This window comes from Mesocricetus auratus, unplaced genomic scaffold (genome assembly GCF_017639785.1).
Source record: "Mesocricetus auratus isolate SY011 unplaced genomic scaffold, BCM_Maur_2.0 Super-Scaffold_15014, whole genome shotgun sequence".
Lineage (NCBI taxonomy): Eukaryota > Metazoa > Chordata > Mammalia > Rodentia > Cricetidae > Mesocricetus > Mesocricetus auratus.
Window position 1 is genome coordinate 82,694,181 of NW_024429186.1, and position 17,284 is coordinate 82,711,464.

General features: G+C 38.9%; 1 protein-coding gene across 1 annotated transcript in view; it reads left to right on the top strand.

Annotated features, from left to right (window-relative positions):
* Window positions 1-17,284, top strand: part of Cog5 (component of oligomeric golgi complex 5) — a 277,239-nt gene that overhangs the window by 26,252 nt on the left and 233,703 nt on the right. The window contains exon 6 of the mRNA XM_005076235.4: window positions 3,615-3,735. Within this exon, the coding sequence (XP_005076292.1) occupies window positions 3,615-3,735 (121 nt within the window). The remainder of the gene's footprint in view (window positions 1-3,614; window positions 3,736-17,284) is intronic.

Here is a 17,284-nt window from a genome sequence, read left to right on the forward strand (position 1 = left end):
TCTCTTCTTTGGGGCATGCTGGTGTGAGTTATTTGTTGCCTGTGTTTTCTTGTGTGCAGCTAACTTCCTTAGGTAGGAGTTTTCCTTCTGTTACTTTCTGTAGGTCTGGATTTGTGGATAGGTATTGTTTAAATCTTATTTTGTCATGGAATAGCTTATTTTCTCCATCTATGGTGATTGAAAACTCTGCTGTGTATAGTATTCTGGGCTGGCATCAATGGTCTCTTAGTGTCTGCAGAGCGTCTGTCTGGAACTTTTTGGTTTTCAGAGTTTCCAGTGAGAATTCAGGTATAATTCTGATAGGTCTACCTTTATATGTTACTTGGCCTTTTTCCTTTGCAACTCTTAGTTACAAAGGACTGTAAAATATAGGAAATCACAATTTTTTGGTTTGGCAAAAAATTAGAATTTAACTGAAAAATATGACAGGAGCACATGCAATCTTTAGGACTGTTTAATAGTCCCTCTTTATTATGTCACTGCTCTTGTTAATTACACACTACCGTGTTGTGTTGTGCAGGCAAACGAATGGATTGTCTTCTGTTACTCTGATTGTATTATCTGTTGTGACCTTGAGAGTCATGACTCTTAATGTCTGAGATGTAAGATGGAAGAAAACATGATGTACTTTTGTTCCTGAACTGCAAGTATCAGTGTGAAGTTGAGATGTTTTAATTTAAAATATCCTAAGCCTTATATATGTACATTTTGTATGTTGTATATTCATAATTTTAATCTCAGAATGTTTTATTTGTATTCTCAAATCAATCAAATGAACATTTATACCATATTTTAGTTCTGACATTTGCTGCCCATGTCTATGGAGAAAGTTCAGCAATGAGCAAGCTTAGTTTCCAAAATGATCTTGAAATAGTTTCCTATTAAAAGAAGCAAAGGTTTCTTTGAGAAATCTTTGACTCAGGTTGGAGAAAGAAAATATATATAAAGTGATCTTGAAAAATGTTATACCAGACACCATAACTACCAGATCCACAACAAAGGTGCCTCGGAGCCAAGTCAGAAATGTTCTCAGTGTCAGTGACCAGTTATTTCATTTAGCCTGACGTCATAGACTATGACAGTGAGGAAGCTGTTACAATGGTGCAGTTGCTTGCTCTTAGATGTTTTAACTAAGTGTTCTATTTGGGCATCAATAAGGATTAAAGTCATAGTGAATTGACAGCCCCTTTTGATGCTTAAGTATATGTTTTCATAATGGGAAAAAATAACCCCACAAAAAGTAGCGAGTCCCCATCTCCCGCTGGCGGTCATTGATGGATGTTAACTCTGCTCTGGGCTGGAGGAATAGCGTGCAGTGCTTTTGCAGAGGGCCTGAGTTAGGTGTCTCTCCACAGCGCCTACACTGCAACTCCAGCTGCGTGTGCATCCAGTGTCTCTGGGCTCTGCAGGCACCTGTACACGTAACTGTAGGCACACACACTGAAAGTAATGAAAACTTAAAACAAAACAAAAAAAAAACCACAGCATCTTGAAACTGATAAACCAAAGCAAGATAAAATATTCTTATTTCTAGGCACCTGAGCCTAACAAATAATAGAGGACATAGAAACTTTATGTGCTAACAAATAAAGATGAAGCAGTAGAATTAGAATGATTTTGTAATCAGAAAGAGAAAATCATACTTGCATTATGGATATACTACTACCTAATGATCTTGCCCAAATACTCTAAAAAGATTTATTTGTGTGTGCATGCACACACACAGAGGTCAGAAGAGAACATCAGGTGTCCTCTCTTTCATTTCTGCCTGTTACGTGGGTGCTGGGATCTGTCCTCGTGATTGTGCCGCAGGTGCTCTTAACTGCTGAGCCATCTTCCAAACCTTTGCCAAAATACAGAATCCGGATCTGATGAAGTCGCTTACATCCAACATTTTATCGGAAATAAAGAAGGCAGAACAACTTGTTAAAGGTGTTCCACAGATTCTCAGAGAAAAGCTGAGGAAATCTGTAGATTAAAAAGGACATAAAAAACCCATAACTTGTAAGTTAGATTTATGTGTGTATATGTATACACACACATACACGCACACACACACACACACACAGAGAGAGAGAGAGAGACTCGTTTATTTCAGTAACAAATCCATGGATAAAGATAAGTTATTACCATAAAAGAGAATAGTGGTAGCAGGTGTGGTGCATACCCCTTTAATACCAGCTCTCAAGAGGCAGAGGCAGGCAGATCTCTGTGAGTGCATTGTCAGCCTGGTTTACAAAGTAAGTTCTAGGTCAGCCAGGGTTGCTACAGAGAAGCCCTGTCTCATAACATAAACAAGCAAACAAAGAACAGTGGCTTCTCTCAGGTGGAGCAGGAGATGAATAGCGATGGTCAGGGTGAGACGGCCGACAGCCTGCTTTTTTCTGTGTAGTGGTTCTAAGTATAGTTAGAAGTCTGTGAATGAGACTTAAAAGATTTTCTGATTTGTGAAAGTAAGTTATACGGAAAGGGAATTGACTATAGGAGAGAGATGTGTGTAGGGAAATGGTAGAGATATGTGTAGGGAATTGATGGCTTTCAGATTAACTAAGACTTGTTGATTGAGGATTTTATTAGTGCTATTCTTGGGAATTTTAACTAGCCTGTAAGTGGAGAGGCACTAAAGTTTATTTAAATGTGGCTGGAGTGTTGAAAGCTGTTTTTAGGAAGATAAATCTCTGAAGGTAGATTTCATTGAGAAACTGTTGTGTGAAGTTGGAGCTGATAAGGATTGGCTTGAGGCAGTCCTTGAAGGAATGGGTTTCCGATGGCTTTGTAGCAGCCTGTTATGTAGTAGGCTGTGAGTCAGATGGTTAGAGTAAGGCATTAGAAAGAACTTGAAACTGTAACTTGAAGGCACTCCCTTTCTCCCTTTCTCCTTTTATTGGGTTAGACTTGGTCAATTTGGATGACAGGGTTAGGTGATGTAGAGTAAGGGCTGATTCTCCTCATAATGTTTTTAGAATCTCAGGATGGTTGTGAAAGATTCAAGATTCCACATTGTTCATCAAAATGAACAGTTCTGCCAGGCTCCATGGTGCAATCCTAAGTGGTAGGAATTCCTGGAATCCTAGCGCTTGAAGGGTTCAGAGAGGGAGGGCCAGAAAAGTTGATCCAGCCTGTTTTACATAATGAGTTCTGGGCCACGTGGGCACTGCCACTTTCTCCAAAACTAATAAATAAGTTCAAACAAACAAACAAACACGAAAATACTTGGGTTAATTGAGGAACTGGCCATACGGGTTGTTCTGATTGAGAGCATAGTTGGAGCTTTTTAAACTTTCCATCAGAATTACTGTGAAGTCAAACAGCAGTTGGCCTAGAACAGGGCTGAAAAGAATCTTTTTGACTCCATAGCACTCAATTTCAGATATGCTCTATTTGGCATAAGTTGAAGGCTTTTTGTTTTAGTTTTTTGGTAAAGGTTAAACACGGGGTTGTGGATGTTCTTTTTAGAGATTTGTGGTTATTTAGGGCGTCCACTGGTAAACAGAAAGGATGAAGAGCTCTTTTCATGTCTGCAGAATGGAAAGCTTCACAGATTAAAGTGACCACAATCACAATGGGACTTCATGGAGTCACTGCACTTTCTTACCCCTGTGTTCCTTGAACAGGTTGCCTGTGACTTGCTTCGCAGAATAATTCGCATCTTATATCTCACTAAGAGACTCCAGGGACAACTGCAAGGAGGAAGTCGAGAGATAACTAAAGCTGCTCAGAGTCTTAGTGAACTTGGTAAGTCCTTTCCTCATTAAAAATAGGTAGACGTTGTTAGTGTTTAGGCATTTGTGCTGGCCTGCCTTTGGAGTTCTGACAGGATACGCCTCAGCTTCTGCTACTAAGAGAACCTGTGCCTATTCACTGTGTTCCCTTTTAAAAGGGCCCTGCCCACCTCCCATCTTCTCTCTCTCTCTCTTCCTCTCCCTCTCTCTGTCTGTCCCTTTCTCTGTCACTCTCTCTCTCTGCTTCTCTTTCCTGTCACCCATTGCTTCTGTCCGTGGAGGCTGGTCTCTCCTCTCCCTTTCCCCTTTTATGATCCTTTTCCCCTAATAAGAAACCTCTTGGTTTGAACTCTGACACATGGTGTCTTTATTTATTGCACTATTTTGTTTCTTTTAATTACAGCAGAAGAGCCAGATGGTGGTGGCGCACACCTTTAATCCCAGCACTCAGGAGGCAGAGACAGGCAGATAGATCTCTGTGAGTTTGAGGACAGTCTGGTCTGCAGAGTGAGTGCCAGGACAGACTCCAAAAGTACATAGAGAAACCCTGTCTGAAAAAAACAAAACAAAACCAAAAATAAATAAATAAATAAATAAATAAAGTAGAAGTTTGACAGTTTGACTTAGTTGATTTGTTGGTATTTGTTATCACTATTAACAAATATTACTAAAATTAAAAAATATCTGTTTATATCATTATTATAAGCAATGCTTCTTCTCAGAAAGAGTGAATAAAATTAGATTTCTTAAAAATGTTTACTTTAAAAATGATCATATAATAAAACTGGCATTTTTGAATTGTTGTATATATTGTAACACATAAATATTTGAGTAACTGTGAGCACAGTCATAATACAAAACACTTTTATCACTCTTGAAAATATGTATGTCATTACTAGATGATCAGAACTATCCCTGCCCTCTAACCTGACAGCTTTTATAATTTTTCTATCATGATAGTTTTGTCTATTAATATGACACATAGCTGGAATCATGAAGTCCATACCTTTCTTGAGGCTGGCTTCTTGTTCCTAGCTTTTAATGCCTTTGAGATGTATTCAGATTGTTGAGTATATCAGCGTTCCTTAGAATACTTCTGTGCTGTTAAGGGATTGTCTTTGAGTCACTGGTTGAAGGAGAATTTGAGTTTGAAATTTCTAGCTTTTGGTGATTATGAATAGAGCATCTGTAAACACATGTGCGCAGGTTTTGTTGTGATTTCTATGGAGTAAATATCCAGGAGAAATGCTGTTTGCTTAGGCGATAAATCACGTGCTGATGTGATATCCCAATGTCTTTATTCATCTTTTCTTTGATATTTGAAATTGGCCCTTGGCATTCAAGGTTTAGAGTTGGTGCTTTTGCTGGCTAAGATTTTTCAGGGGAAAGTTTGAATAGCCAGTGAGTACACATAGAAGAGACGCACACCTGGGTTTTGATGAGACTTTGTGTGCTTCTTGTTTTCATTAGGTACCCAGTAATCTTTTAGAAGTGAAAATATTGGCGATGCTTATTCTCTTACAGGGTCAGAAGGCCCTTTGATTGTATATGTCTCAAATATTAATGGCTTGCTTATTCTTGGTGGCATGATTATTCCAAAGTAACACTAGAAAAATGTATCTGACAGGCTCTTTCTGAGTTTTTCTGTTTCTGATATTTCCATTGCAAAGTCTTGCTCTGTGGGTTGTGATCCTGATGGGGTCACATATCAGATATCTTTCAATCGGTATTTACATTTCAATGAATAACAGGAAGTTATAGTTATGAAGTAGCAACAAAATAACTTCATGGTTCAAGGTTCTATAGCATGAGGAAGTATTAAGGGGTTAGGGTTAGGAAGGTTGAGAACCACTGACCTAATGTTTATATTATATTTTTACTGGTCTAAGAAATACAGTAGCCTTCACAAATTATGCGTCAACATTTAAATCGTGCAATTCTTAAGTACACACATTGATTAGGCTCATCTTTACAATACATTACTTAGTATGCTGGAATATAGTATATCAAAAGTTAATTTTTAAGCAGTTAGTAATATTTGAGTGTTGTTTTAGAGGCATGTATTTTTTATTTTAAAATTTAGTCTCATGTGTGTTACCCTCTTGATTTTTATTTGGAAGGCGGTAATTATATATGTGTGCACATACACACATAAATACATATACCTGTGTGTAACTGGTAATCAAAGAAGTTGAGAGTGGGGGAGCATGAGAGGAATTGAAGGGAGGGCTTGCGGGGACTCAGGAGGGAGGCAAGGAAGGGAAAGTGATGCAATTTTATTCCAATTAAAACATTTGAAAATAGTGCATTATATATATTCGTAATTCTTTTACACTTGTAAAGTTATCATTTGTGCTGCTTTTTCTTTTAATTTTTTCAACCTTTGCTTTTATTCTTTACCCTCCTTCTTTGTCCTCTCCACCTCCCTAGTCGGCCAAGTTCATGTTCTTTCTCTCAAAAAACCCCAGTAAGACAAGGGAAGACAAAGACCCAGATTAAGCAAGTGAACCGGGAGTCTTTTGTGTTTGCCAGCTACTCCTGGGCATGAGGTCTGCCCTGTAGTGTAGTTGATATGCCCAGCAATATCCCATTGGGAACGCTGACCTTCCTTTTCCAGTCTCTTCCTGTCTAAGGGACGATCTGCGGGTTCTCTCCCACTCCTCTGTTCTGGGATTTCGTCTGTTTGAACGTGCATGTCTTGTCAGGCTCTGTGAGTTCATGTGTGTCTGTCCTTTCCGTGGAGTCTTCCAAAGAAGTAGCACCATAAATATTATATAGTCAGATAATGCTATATGTTAAGACACTAGAGACTTCAGTGAGATTAGTGATGATTTAGACATGTCAGGGGACAAAGAGATTTCATGCACTGTGCAGACTTAATAGCAGAATGGAAGCTGTACAAAAAGTCTTTGTAACACATTTACCTCTTCGTATGCTATGACAAGGTTTCCTTCAGTAGAGCCCAGCTGTGAGGCCCTGGTGGCCCTACAGATCACAGGGTTAGTGTGGTCTCAATAACCCTCACACTATGCTTTTTCAGTTATTCAGTGGAAGCCACTCTTTCCTGGGGAATATTTGTTTTGAATTTGTTTTTGTTTACCATGATTTCCTTTTCCCAAGTGTGTTATTTGCTGTTTTTCCCTTTTATTGACAATGGATTTTTTCCCTCACATTACATATCCCGATTTATGTAATTCCTCTACTCCTCCCAGTTCCTCACCACCTCCCATCACATCTGGTTTCCTTTGGTGTGAAGAGACACCATGACCTCGGCAGCTCTTATAAAGGAAAGTATTTAATGGGGCTGGCTGACAGTTCCAGAGGTTTCGTCCATTACTGTCCTAGTGAAAAGCATGGCAGCATGCAGGCAGACATGGTGCTGAGAGTTCTGTATCTTGATCCACAGAACTCTGAATTGTGTCATTGGATGTGGCTTGAGCTTGTATGAGACCTCACCTTGCTTCCACAGTGACACACTTCCTCCAACAAGACCACTCCAACAAGGCCACACCTCCTGCTAGTGCTACCCTCTATGTATGGGTCAAGTATTCAAACTCATGAATCTGGGGCGGGGCATACCCGTTCAAACCAGCACAGGACCTATAGGGTCAAAAGAGAGAGAAATATATATATATATATAATAAAAAAGATAAAAATAAGAATAAAAAGAAAAAAAGGAAAAGTCCTGGCATGATATTATGAGACAAGGAACTTCCCAAGATTCCATTGAGTACTGCTGGGCATGCAACCTTACCCTTAAGAGTATGTGTTTCCTTTAGAGAAGGGAATTTCATTTGCAGAGGGTATCAGTTGGAGATGGCTTCTGGCCTAGGGCAGGGCAGGGCATGTGTCCATTCTTTCAGCGCTAGGACTCCATCTGGTGCGGAGTGCAGACCTGTGCATGCTGCCTTCGTTCCTGTGAGCTCATCTGACTCAGACACCCTTTTTCCTTGTGTCTCTTACTCTCTTCCTCGTCTGAGCTCAGAGGGGAGGGCTTTCATGGAGACATTACGTCTAGAGCTGTGTGTTGTCTGTCACTCTCTTCGGTATGTCCGGCTGTGGGTCTCTGTGGTTGTTACCGATCTGCTGCAGGAGGGAGCTGGAGGAAGTGTCTCTGACAATGGCTGAGGAAGGCACTGATCAGCCTCCTTAGCCAGAGTGGCGAGTGTTGTTTTCTTAGTGTATTCTTACATAGGGTTGTAAAAGTTCTAGTATCAGCTAATTTAATCTCTCACTTTTGAAACATCAAAATTTGTAATTTCTATGCAGCAAAATTTACCTGTAGTAATCATTAAATAAACTTATTTCAAGGTTTAGTGTATGCATTTATCCTCAATGACGGTCCATCATATTTAAAAGTAGCAGATATTATGATTATTATGTTCTAGAACCAATAGATATGGCAATACAAGTAGTGGCGTGTTCTTTAAGCCTCTTTTCTAATGTATTGGCTTTACTGAAGATATTTTATAAATATTAAATGTTAAAGTTCCTGAGATGATGGTTCATGGTTGGCGTATCTGAATGTGGATGTGTTAAACACTTAGACCTCTGGGGCTGGAGCGGCAGTGCAGAGGTTAAGGGTGCTTTCTGCTTGGGCTTAGTGCCCAGCACCCCCCCCCCCCCCCCGTCTAGTAGCTCACAACTGTCTATGCCTCCAGTTCTAGGGGAAGCTAACACCCTCTTTTGGCCTCTGTGGGTACCTGTGTGTACATAGTGCACTCACAGAAACTGCAGCAAATGCACGTAAAATGAAAAGAAATCTTTAAAAAATTAAAGCTTATGTGAATAATGTATAATTTCATATTTGCAAAGTCATCTTTTTCTCTTTTGCCAGTGTTCAATTTTGTTCAGTTTTGCCATGATAGTTAAATAAAGAGAAGTGAGGAAGATAACAAATTCCCATCATACATTGGAATTAGTATTTTATAATTATGTACATGCATCCATCATCACACACTTCAGTGATGAGAACATTTCTAAAATTGTCAGTCTGTCTGTGTGGTACTGGCTCTCCTTATGTAAGTAAACACAATGGGTTCACTCCTTGGTGAGTGCAGAGCCAGTAACCACACCTAAGAGACGAAAGAATGAAGTTTGTTACCTGCAGCAAGTAAGGAGAGCACAGGGCTCCCGGCACGCAGGGGAAGAAGACTTTGCTGAGAGTTCACAACTGCTCCTATTGGAAGGACGTCTCATCGTATATAGGGCTTGGCACATTCCTAAGCACATTTATTTCAGGATCGTGCTTCACACATTGCGTGTTCAGAAGTGGAGGATAAGAGTGACTCTGGGACAGATAGTTTCACATTATGAGATTATAGTGAACAAAGTTGTCCTTTTGAGGACAAGCTGTTTGCGACCCTAAACCCCAACTGGACCCAACCTTCTGATAGCTCATTCAGGATAACCCATTGATGTTGATAGATAGTGCTCTGGTGACCAGTCACCTCCCAGCTGGAGATCAGTCCTTCCAACACACGAGTCTTTTTCAAGGACATGTCTGTCTGAACCACAGCTGTGTGATACTGGGTTACAGTCTGTTAAACTAACTTATTTGCATGCTGTGAAGTAAATGCTAGCCTTTGGAATGAAAGTGATATGATTTTTTTCTCTCTATGCAAATGAAATGGGCACACATCTTGTAATAAAGTGTGTTTGTAATTTGAATGAAATCAGTTAAAGCTGCTGTTGGTTAGATGTTCGAAGCAAACCATGTGCCTAATGCTACCATGTTTATGTTACTCTGCTTTCCCTGTAGTCTACAGTAAAGGTTAGGGTTATGAAGAGCCCTCTGTTAAGTAACTGCTAATTTCCTGAGCCCAAGTTTCTAGCTTTTATGCTTCCCATTGGTGACTATCTTTATTTTATCTACACAAGATTAAAATTACACATAATTTTAAGTTATATTCTAGACAAGGATAAGAATTTTGAATATTTCCTAGATTTCAATCATACATTTTATCTTGAGTGTTAAAATGATTTTCTATTAATACCACTAGCTAAAACAAATTTGTTAGTGTTTTGATACTCCAAATTTATAGGTTATTGTGATAAATTATATAATATGTATGGTTTCTTAGCTGAAATACAATTTCGCTCTATTTTTAAAAATCTACTGTATCTTCGAATTAATAAAACTTTTTTTTTTTCAAGGTAAGGTTTCTTTATGTAGCCTTGGCTGTCCTGGAACTCACTCTGTAGACCAGGCTGGCCTTAAATTCACAAAGATCCGCTGGCCTCTGCCTCCTGAGTGCTGGGATTAAAGGCATGTGCTACCACTGCCCAATGAAAAACTTACTTTTTTATCTTCATTATTTTTTAGTTTTTGAAAATACTGCATTTGGTGCTGGAGAGATGGCTCAGAGGTTAAGAGTACTGACTGCTCTTCCGGAGGTCCTGAGTTCAATTCCCAGCAACCACATGGTGGCTCGCAACCATCTATAATGAGATCTGGTGCCCTCTTCTGGCATGTAGGCAGAACACTGTATATGTAATAAATCTAAAAAAAAAAGATTTATTTAAAAAAAAAAGAAAATACTGCATTTGTGGACTAATTACTATAGTGTACAAAGGTGTATTTGTAGGTAGCATTTTATTTTATTTTTACTTACTATTTTTGACTTTTTTTACAAGTAGGATTCAAAGGAAGAAAATGTTTCCATTAAAAACCAGACCATACCTTCATGCATAATTCTGATCTGCTTATAAAAATCATAATTTGTAACTCACATATTTATCAAATGATTATTTCCATGTGAACAAGCTTGTTAGTAACCCAGTATAAATTTAATGAACAGATACAGGTTTTGTGTTTGAGAAGTTCAAGGGCAGTCACTATGTCTATATTGGAATCATAAATCTGATACTAACAATCATGCTGATGTGGTTTCCAAGAAGAATAAAACTGCTTTTTCCATTTGTACTCATCTTTATTTCTCAAGAAGCAGTACGAAAAAACTCGTCATTTTATTCCTATAAAACTTAGGTACATTTATTAATTTCTTCTATAAATATTTACTGAATGCCTGCCTACTGCATACACCTTGTGCTATTTTATACATTAACAATATGTCCCAAAACAAAACACAAAGTTCCCTTTCTCTTTATAGCTGTATTCTAATGGGTTCTAAAGTTACACATATAGTGCTCCTGGAAAATTCTGACTCCAGAGTCTGTGCTTTTAACCACCAATGCTTTACTTAAAGTCCTTGGCAGCCCTCATTGATTTGCCAAAAAGATTGCTGTCTTTGTTAGGTCTCCAAATCTCTTCCTTCTTTAAAACCCATGAAAAAAATTCAAGACTTTATCCCACATCCTAAGATTATCTTGAAGATAAAACTAAATCTAAATAAAGATCTGCCTATTAGGTGGAAATGAGAGAATGACTTTTGATTGAAATATGATTATCCCATATTTTAACCCAAATATAAGATATGTATTATTTAAAGGATGCTGTGTGCAAGCAGCAAACACATTTTGTGATTGTGGCAGTTAATGATTTAATGGTCCATATCAAAGCTTTGTTGAGTCATTTTAAGATCATTTTAAAAATTAGCAGGGCATGGTGCTGAACACTTTAATCTCAGCACTTGGGAAGCAGCTGAAGGGTCTCTGTGAGATCAGCATCAGCCTGGTCTACATAGTTAGTTCCCGGCCAGAACTACATAGACGCCCCCCTCATATATGCAGTAAATTTTATGTATATATATATATATATATATTTTTTTTGGTTTTACGAGACAGGGTTTCTCTGTTTTGGAGGCTGTCGGTCTAGCCTGGCCTCGAACTCACAGAGATCCGCCTGCCTCTCCCTCCCGAGTGCTGGGATTAAAGGCGTGCGCCACCACCGCCCGGCTTTTTTTTCTTTTGGTTATGTATATTATAGAAATTATATACATACATATGCACTAAATTATAATGAGTCAGTTGGGGAAGTTGGACAGAGAAGTCCATTAATTTATGTCCTAATATCATATATCATGAGAGAACATTCTTTAAGCCAATTTTCTTTGTAAGCATTTGGCTGTATATTTACTCTGGTAGAAGGGATAATTATAACAGTTTCATCTAATATTGTACAGGTGGGTAGGTGCAGCCTTGAGTCTCCTATTTATTCTCTTTGCCTGCCAGCCCTGTCTATCCTTTCTCTTCCTACCCATTGGGCGTTCAGCTCTTTATTAGACTAATCAGGTGCCTTAGGCAGGTGAGGTCAAAGAAATGCAGCACATCTTTACATAATTAATTACATATCCTTACATTGTTAAACGAATGCAGCATAAACAAAAGTAACACACCTTTGCACAGTTAGAGTAATAACCTGAGTATAAACAAATGTAACACACCTCTGCCCAGTTAAGATAATATTCCTCAACAGGTAATTTTGGAAATCTTTGTGTCTAAATTTTATGGTCTATTTCTTTAATTAACTTTTTTAACTTTTCAGGTTCATCCAGATTAATTTATTGGGTAGGCGGAAATTTTCAGTACTATTTCTGATTATGTGCTTGCATATATGTCTTAGGAGAGAACATTAGATAGGACCTTTATTTTCATTTATGGTGTGGACTCTTCCATCTCGAATCTTTTACAAAGTGTACTTAGTATATATAATATATAATATATTATTGGTTGAGTTTTGCTGGGCTTTGTCCCTCTGAAACACATTTTGATATTTGGTTGCTGTTATGGCATTCCTGGGAGGTAGGTCTTTATGAAGTAATTAGATCATTATGAGGATTAATTCATTCTTAGGGGGCTAGATTAATATGTTGCCCCTCTCCCACATCTACTTGGGTTTCTGTGTTCTATCGTCAGTTGAATTGGCTAGATGTTGGTTCCTGTTTCTAGACTCTCTAGTGTTTAGGGTCATAAACAGAACAAGGTTTTCACTATGTTAATTCTCTTTCAGGCGTTCTGTGAAGTCACTTTGAAGGTCACTTACTCGCTCATATGTGTGGGTTTACTGATGGTCTCTTTTCTGTTCCTATGAAACAAATATCTGCATTTTTGCTAGTATTATTCTGTTTAATTGCCTTAGCTTCACAATATTGACATCAGATAGTGTGTTTTAAAAAGTGCAGGCATCTGTGCCTCACCAGTTGGCCGTACCGTTAGAGCGACCAGGTTAAGGTAATGTGTGTTTGCTTGTTTCTCATTTGCATTTCCAGTCTCTATATTGGGCATTGTGAATTTGAATTGCTTTGAGAATGATCTGTATAGCTTTAAAATATCTGCTTTATCTTTGAAATACAATTAGGGATGTTAAATGGAGATGGCATATGTATAATCTTTCCATTCTCAGTGATTGGATGTAAGAACGCTTTGTATTCCTCGTTTAGAAGAGTAAAGTTACCTGTTCATTTTATTGGTACTTGACTTTTGGCATCCACAAATATTAAATATTATTTTATTTTGACAAGATGGTCTTTGAAAATTTTGATTAAAGACTGGAATCGATTTCATGTGGTCATTTTTCTTCTATTTAATAAGTTTTCTAAGACACTTAGAAGATCTGTAGTGATACTGTGTTCATTGAAAGTTATGTCTCTTTGAGAAAACTAAGGTGAAGGAGTCTTCCTACAATTTTCAATGGATTAATATGCAGTTTCTAGAGCATTCCACCTCTGTATATTTTACTGTTGTCTTGTGACCACTTCAGGAAATTTGCTCTTATTTCATCCACGTTGGGGATCTTCAGGCGTGGCTTGGATGCTGTGGGGATGGTCTCAGAGTGAAGACTTGTGGTTTGGAGGTAGTGAAGCAGAGGGAGGAGAGTCCGGAGTTAGAACTGAGCGCTGCTTTGCAGTGAGAAACTGAGTCTGTTGTGCTCATCTAAGTCATATTCAGATATGTTAGTGTGCTTCCTTTAAGAAAAAGTAAGAGTTAACTGGGCATTTGCTAGATACTCGTTTAAATTAAGACATTTACTGATAGTAGTCCTATTTTATGGTACTGAACAGTTAAAGGGAATGCTTTTGGTGCTAATATGGAGTTCATCTACTGTGTAGTTGCCTGGATGAGTTCTAAAGGTCAGAAATTTATCCTCTTATCATCCTGGAGGCCGATACACTCAAGATGGAGCACTGTCTCTCCTGTGTACCTTCTTGCTGTGTCTTCCTGGGGCAGAAGGGGCAGGGCTAAGGGGAAGTCTGTTCCCACATGGAAGGAGAGGAGAGAGATAACATGCTTCTGCAAGCCCCTTTAATAGCATTATTAATGTGTACTATCTGCCAGGCGCCTTGTGACCTAACATATACCCAAAGGCCTTGCCTGTCTACATTACTGCTTTGGGGTTAGCATAAATCCATACCATAGCAGTTTTCATGCTCTGTGGTTTGATTTCTGATTTCAGATGAACAAAGTTCATTAAACATAGTATCCTAGGCATTATAGCGAACACCTCAAAGATGGGCTTGACTCTTGTGGTTTCACTGTCAGTCACTAACTTTTTTAAAAAAAATGGAAGCGATAGGCAAAAAGACCAGGTCAGATGCTGGATGCTGGATGAAGACAGGAGATTGAAGCATGAAAACTATGTTATTTGCTCTTGTTGGTGTTGAAGGTAAAAGAAAGGGATTAAGAATCAAGTCAGATAGATGGCATTAGAAGTTGACATCTGCTCTCAACTGGTAGCCGGGAAAGCAGTGGGACTTGCTGGCTGTCTTACAACCACAAGGCACTAAATTCTGTACCTACGTCAATGAGCAAGGAAATAGTTTACTCTAGAGCTTTTTAATGCAAACCTCACTTTGTTAACATTTGCGTTTTAGGTAATCAATATTTACATTTTGTGGTGCTAGGGACTAATCCAGGGCCTAATGGAAATAAGAATATATTTAGTTAAGATTTCATAGTTTCCTGTTGAGGCTTGTAGTTCAAAAATTGTATTTGTTTAGTACATACTCTGAAGAAATCTTGTGATTTGAATGAAGGGAATGTTAGCTGTTTAACTCTAGTCTCCTAATTTGCTTAATTGAAGTTGTCTGGCTTTGCCTTGTTTCTAAATTTATGTTCTGTTTGAGAAACTATTCTAATTTTATGTATTTTACTTGAAACAGTGTGCATAGGTGCTTTACCCTCATGTATGCCTGTGTACCGCATGGACATTGCTCATGGAGACCAGAAGAGGGTGCTGGGCCCCAGCTGCAGTTGCAGGTGGCGTCATCTGCGGTGTGTGCTGGGCATGTGGTCTGGAAGAGCCAGTGCTTTCAGTCATGGAGCCATCTTTCCACCCTCCTCTCTGCTCCCCAACCTCTTCTAGAAAAGTCTGAAAATGTGCAAGTCTTGAGGACTGAGGAGAAGGCCCAATCAGTAAAGTATTTGTCACAAAAGCGTGAGGATCTGAGTTCAGATCCCTAGCACCCATGTAAAAAGCTGGGCATGACAGCATGGGCCTGTGACCCCAGCACTAGGGAGGCAGAGTAGGAGGATCATTGGAGCTGCTCAGCCAGTCTAGGAGTCAGTAAGTTCCAAGTTCATTGAGAGGTCATGTCCCCAAACTGAGGTGGATGGCGAGTGCTCAGTGAAGGTTCTCAGGGTTGGCTTCTGACTCCCACAGGCCCATGGATGCATGCATTCCTGTACAGTGTGCAGCTTCACACACAGAAAGCGAGGTGGGGATTGATACTGTTTTTAGTAGTATGTTAGATCAACGAGGCAGCCCAAAGCTTTATTTGGGAAGAGATTTGTATAGCCAGCTTCAGTTGAGTAGGAGAGTTTATTTGGGATCACCATATGGTGACCTAGACTCTCCAACTTGATCAGGGCTGAAAGGACACCCAGGGTGATCACCTCTTCCAAAAGTAAACCAAACAACACCCTGGGCTTTCGAGTGTATATTAAATGTGGTAATTATGGGCTAGGTGTGGACAGAAGTCACTTTGCTGACATCGGGTCTCCTGAACAAAGTTTGCGAATCATTAAGAATAGCTACCTAATTAATTGATGTGGAAAAACTACTGCTCAACACGAAGTAGTGAGACTGATGTTTTAAAGTGAGTTAGACTGTAGCACTGAAAAATAAAAGCTAAAAAGGGTTGGTTAGAAAGATTCTCCCTGATAGTAAATGACTGAATATATCTTGTTGAATGTATACTTGTAGGCTAATTATTTTAACATAATGATCAGAACAGCAGTGTTTTCAGAAATGCTTCTTTCATCAAAATGATGCATTGCTAACACTTTAGAGACTATCATGAAATTATATCAGAATGATTACAAACATTTCTGCTGTGAAATTTAGATTGAGACAGGAAGAGATGAGCATTGAAACCATTTAGATCATGACTTAAATTCCATTTTCTTCTGTATTGCTGACTGGATTTGAAAAACCCTCCCATTTCTAAAGACTGTTGAGACTTACTGAGACAGCAGTAAATCTGCACCCTTGCCTGGCCCTCAAAGATTGCTTTTCTCTCATCCTTTTTTCTTTATGACTGTAAAAACCAAAATTTTGTCACATTTTAACAGTCACCTTGGGCACATGTCATACTTCTGCATTCAAAAGTACATTTATAGTTCCAGAAAAACCAAAAACGAAAGTTTTTACTTTTTGTTGTTTTGTTTTTGTTTTTCAAGACAGGGTTTCTCTGTGACTTTGGAGACTGTCTTGGAACTAGCTCTTGCAGACCAGGCTGGCCTTGAAAGTTTTTACTTTTATGTGTACAATCTTCATGGATTTTTTTTTTCTAGACAGGGACTTATTCTGCAGTTCAGGCTGACATGGAACTTACTGTGCGACCTAGACTGATCTCATATTTCTCCTGTCTAAGCCTACTGACTAACAACACCTGGCTGTTCTCGTGGATTTATTTTCTGACAGTGAAATATTGAAGTCTTACTACACAGATTTCCATGTTGGAGATGGGTACTGAAGGACCATAAAAAAAAATACTTAAGAGGCTACAGAAATGGCTCTGTGGTTAGCAGCACTGGCTGTTCTTCCAGAGCATCTGGATTCAATACCCAGCAACTACATGGCAGCTAGCAACTGTAACTCAAGATCTGAAACTTACACAGACATATGTGCAGGCAAAACACCAAATCACATAAAATTAAAAAAAAAAGCTTAAGAAAAGCAAAACTAAGTTACTAACATACTTATTGAAAGAAGAAGTAATGTTGAATTCCTTTTTACAATTTGTCCCTTTAAAAAGTGACTATGTCACATTATTGAATCAGAATGCCATTGTTTACTATTTTTAAACAAACTCCACAATAATGTGGTAATTGCTGTATTGACCCCAGGTGCCAAGTCCTGAGCCTTCCGTCATGACACTTTGCAGCAGCTCTTTGAAGTGATGTCATTTTAGAGATGGACAGAGTGTCTTGAGATGAGGCAGCAATCTCATGATCACACAGTTAAAGCAGGAGGGTGGATTTCCTATTTCTTTTAAAAACATATCTTGAGGGCTGGGTAGATGGCTCAGTGAGTAAGATGTGTGCCACACGAGTGTGAAGACTTGAGTTAGCTCCCAGAAGCCGGAACTGATGGCTTGTGCATGGACTGCAGTGCTGGAGCGAGCTAGAGAGGCTGAGACAGGAGTCCCAGGCTCGCTGGG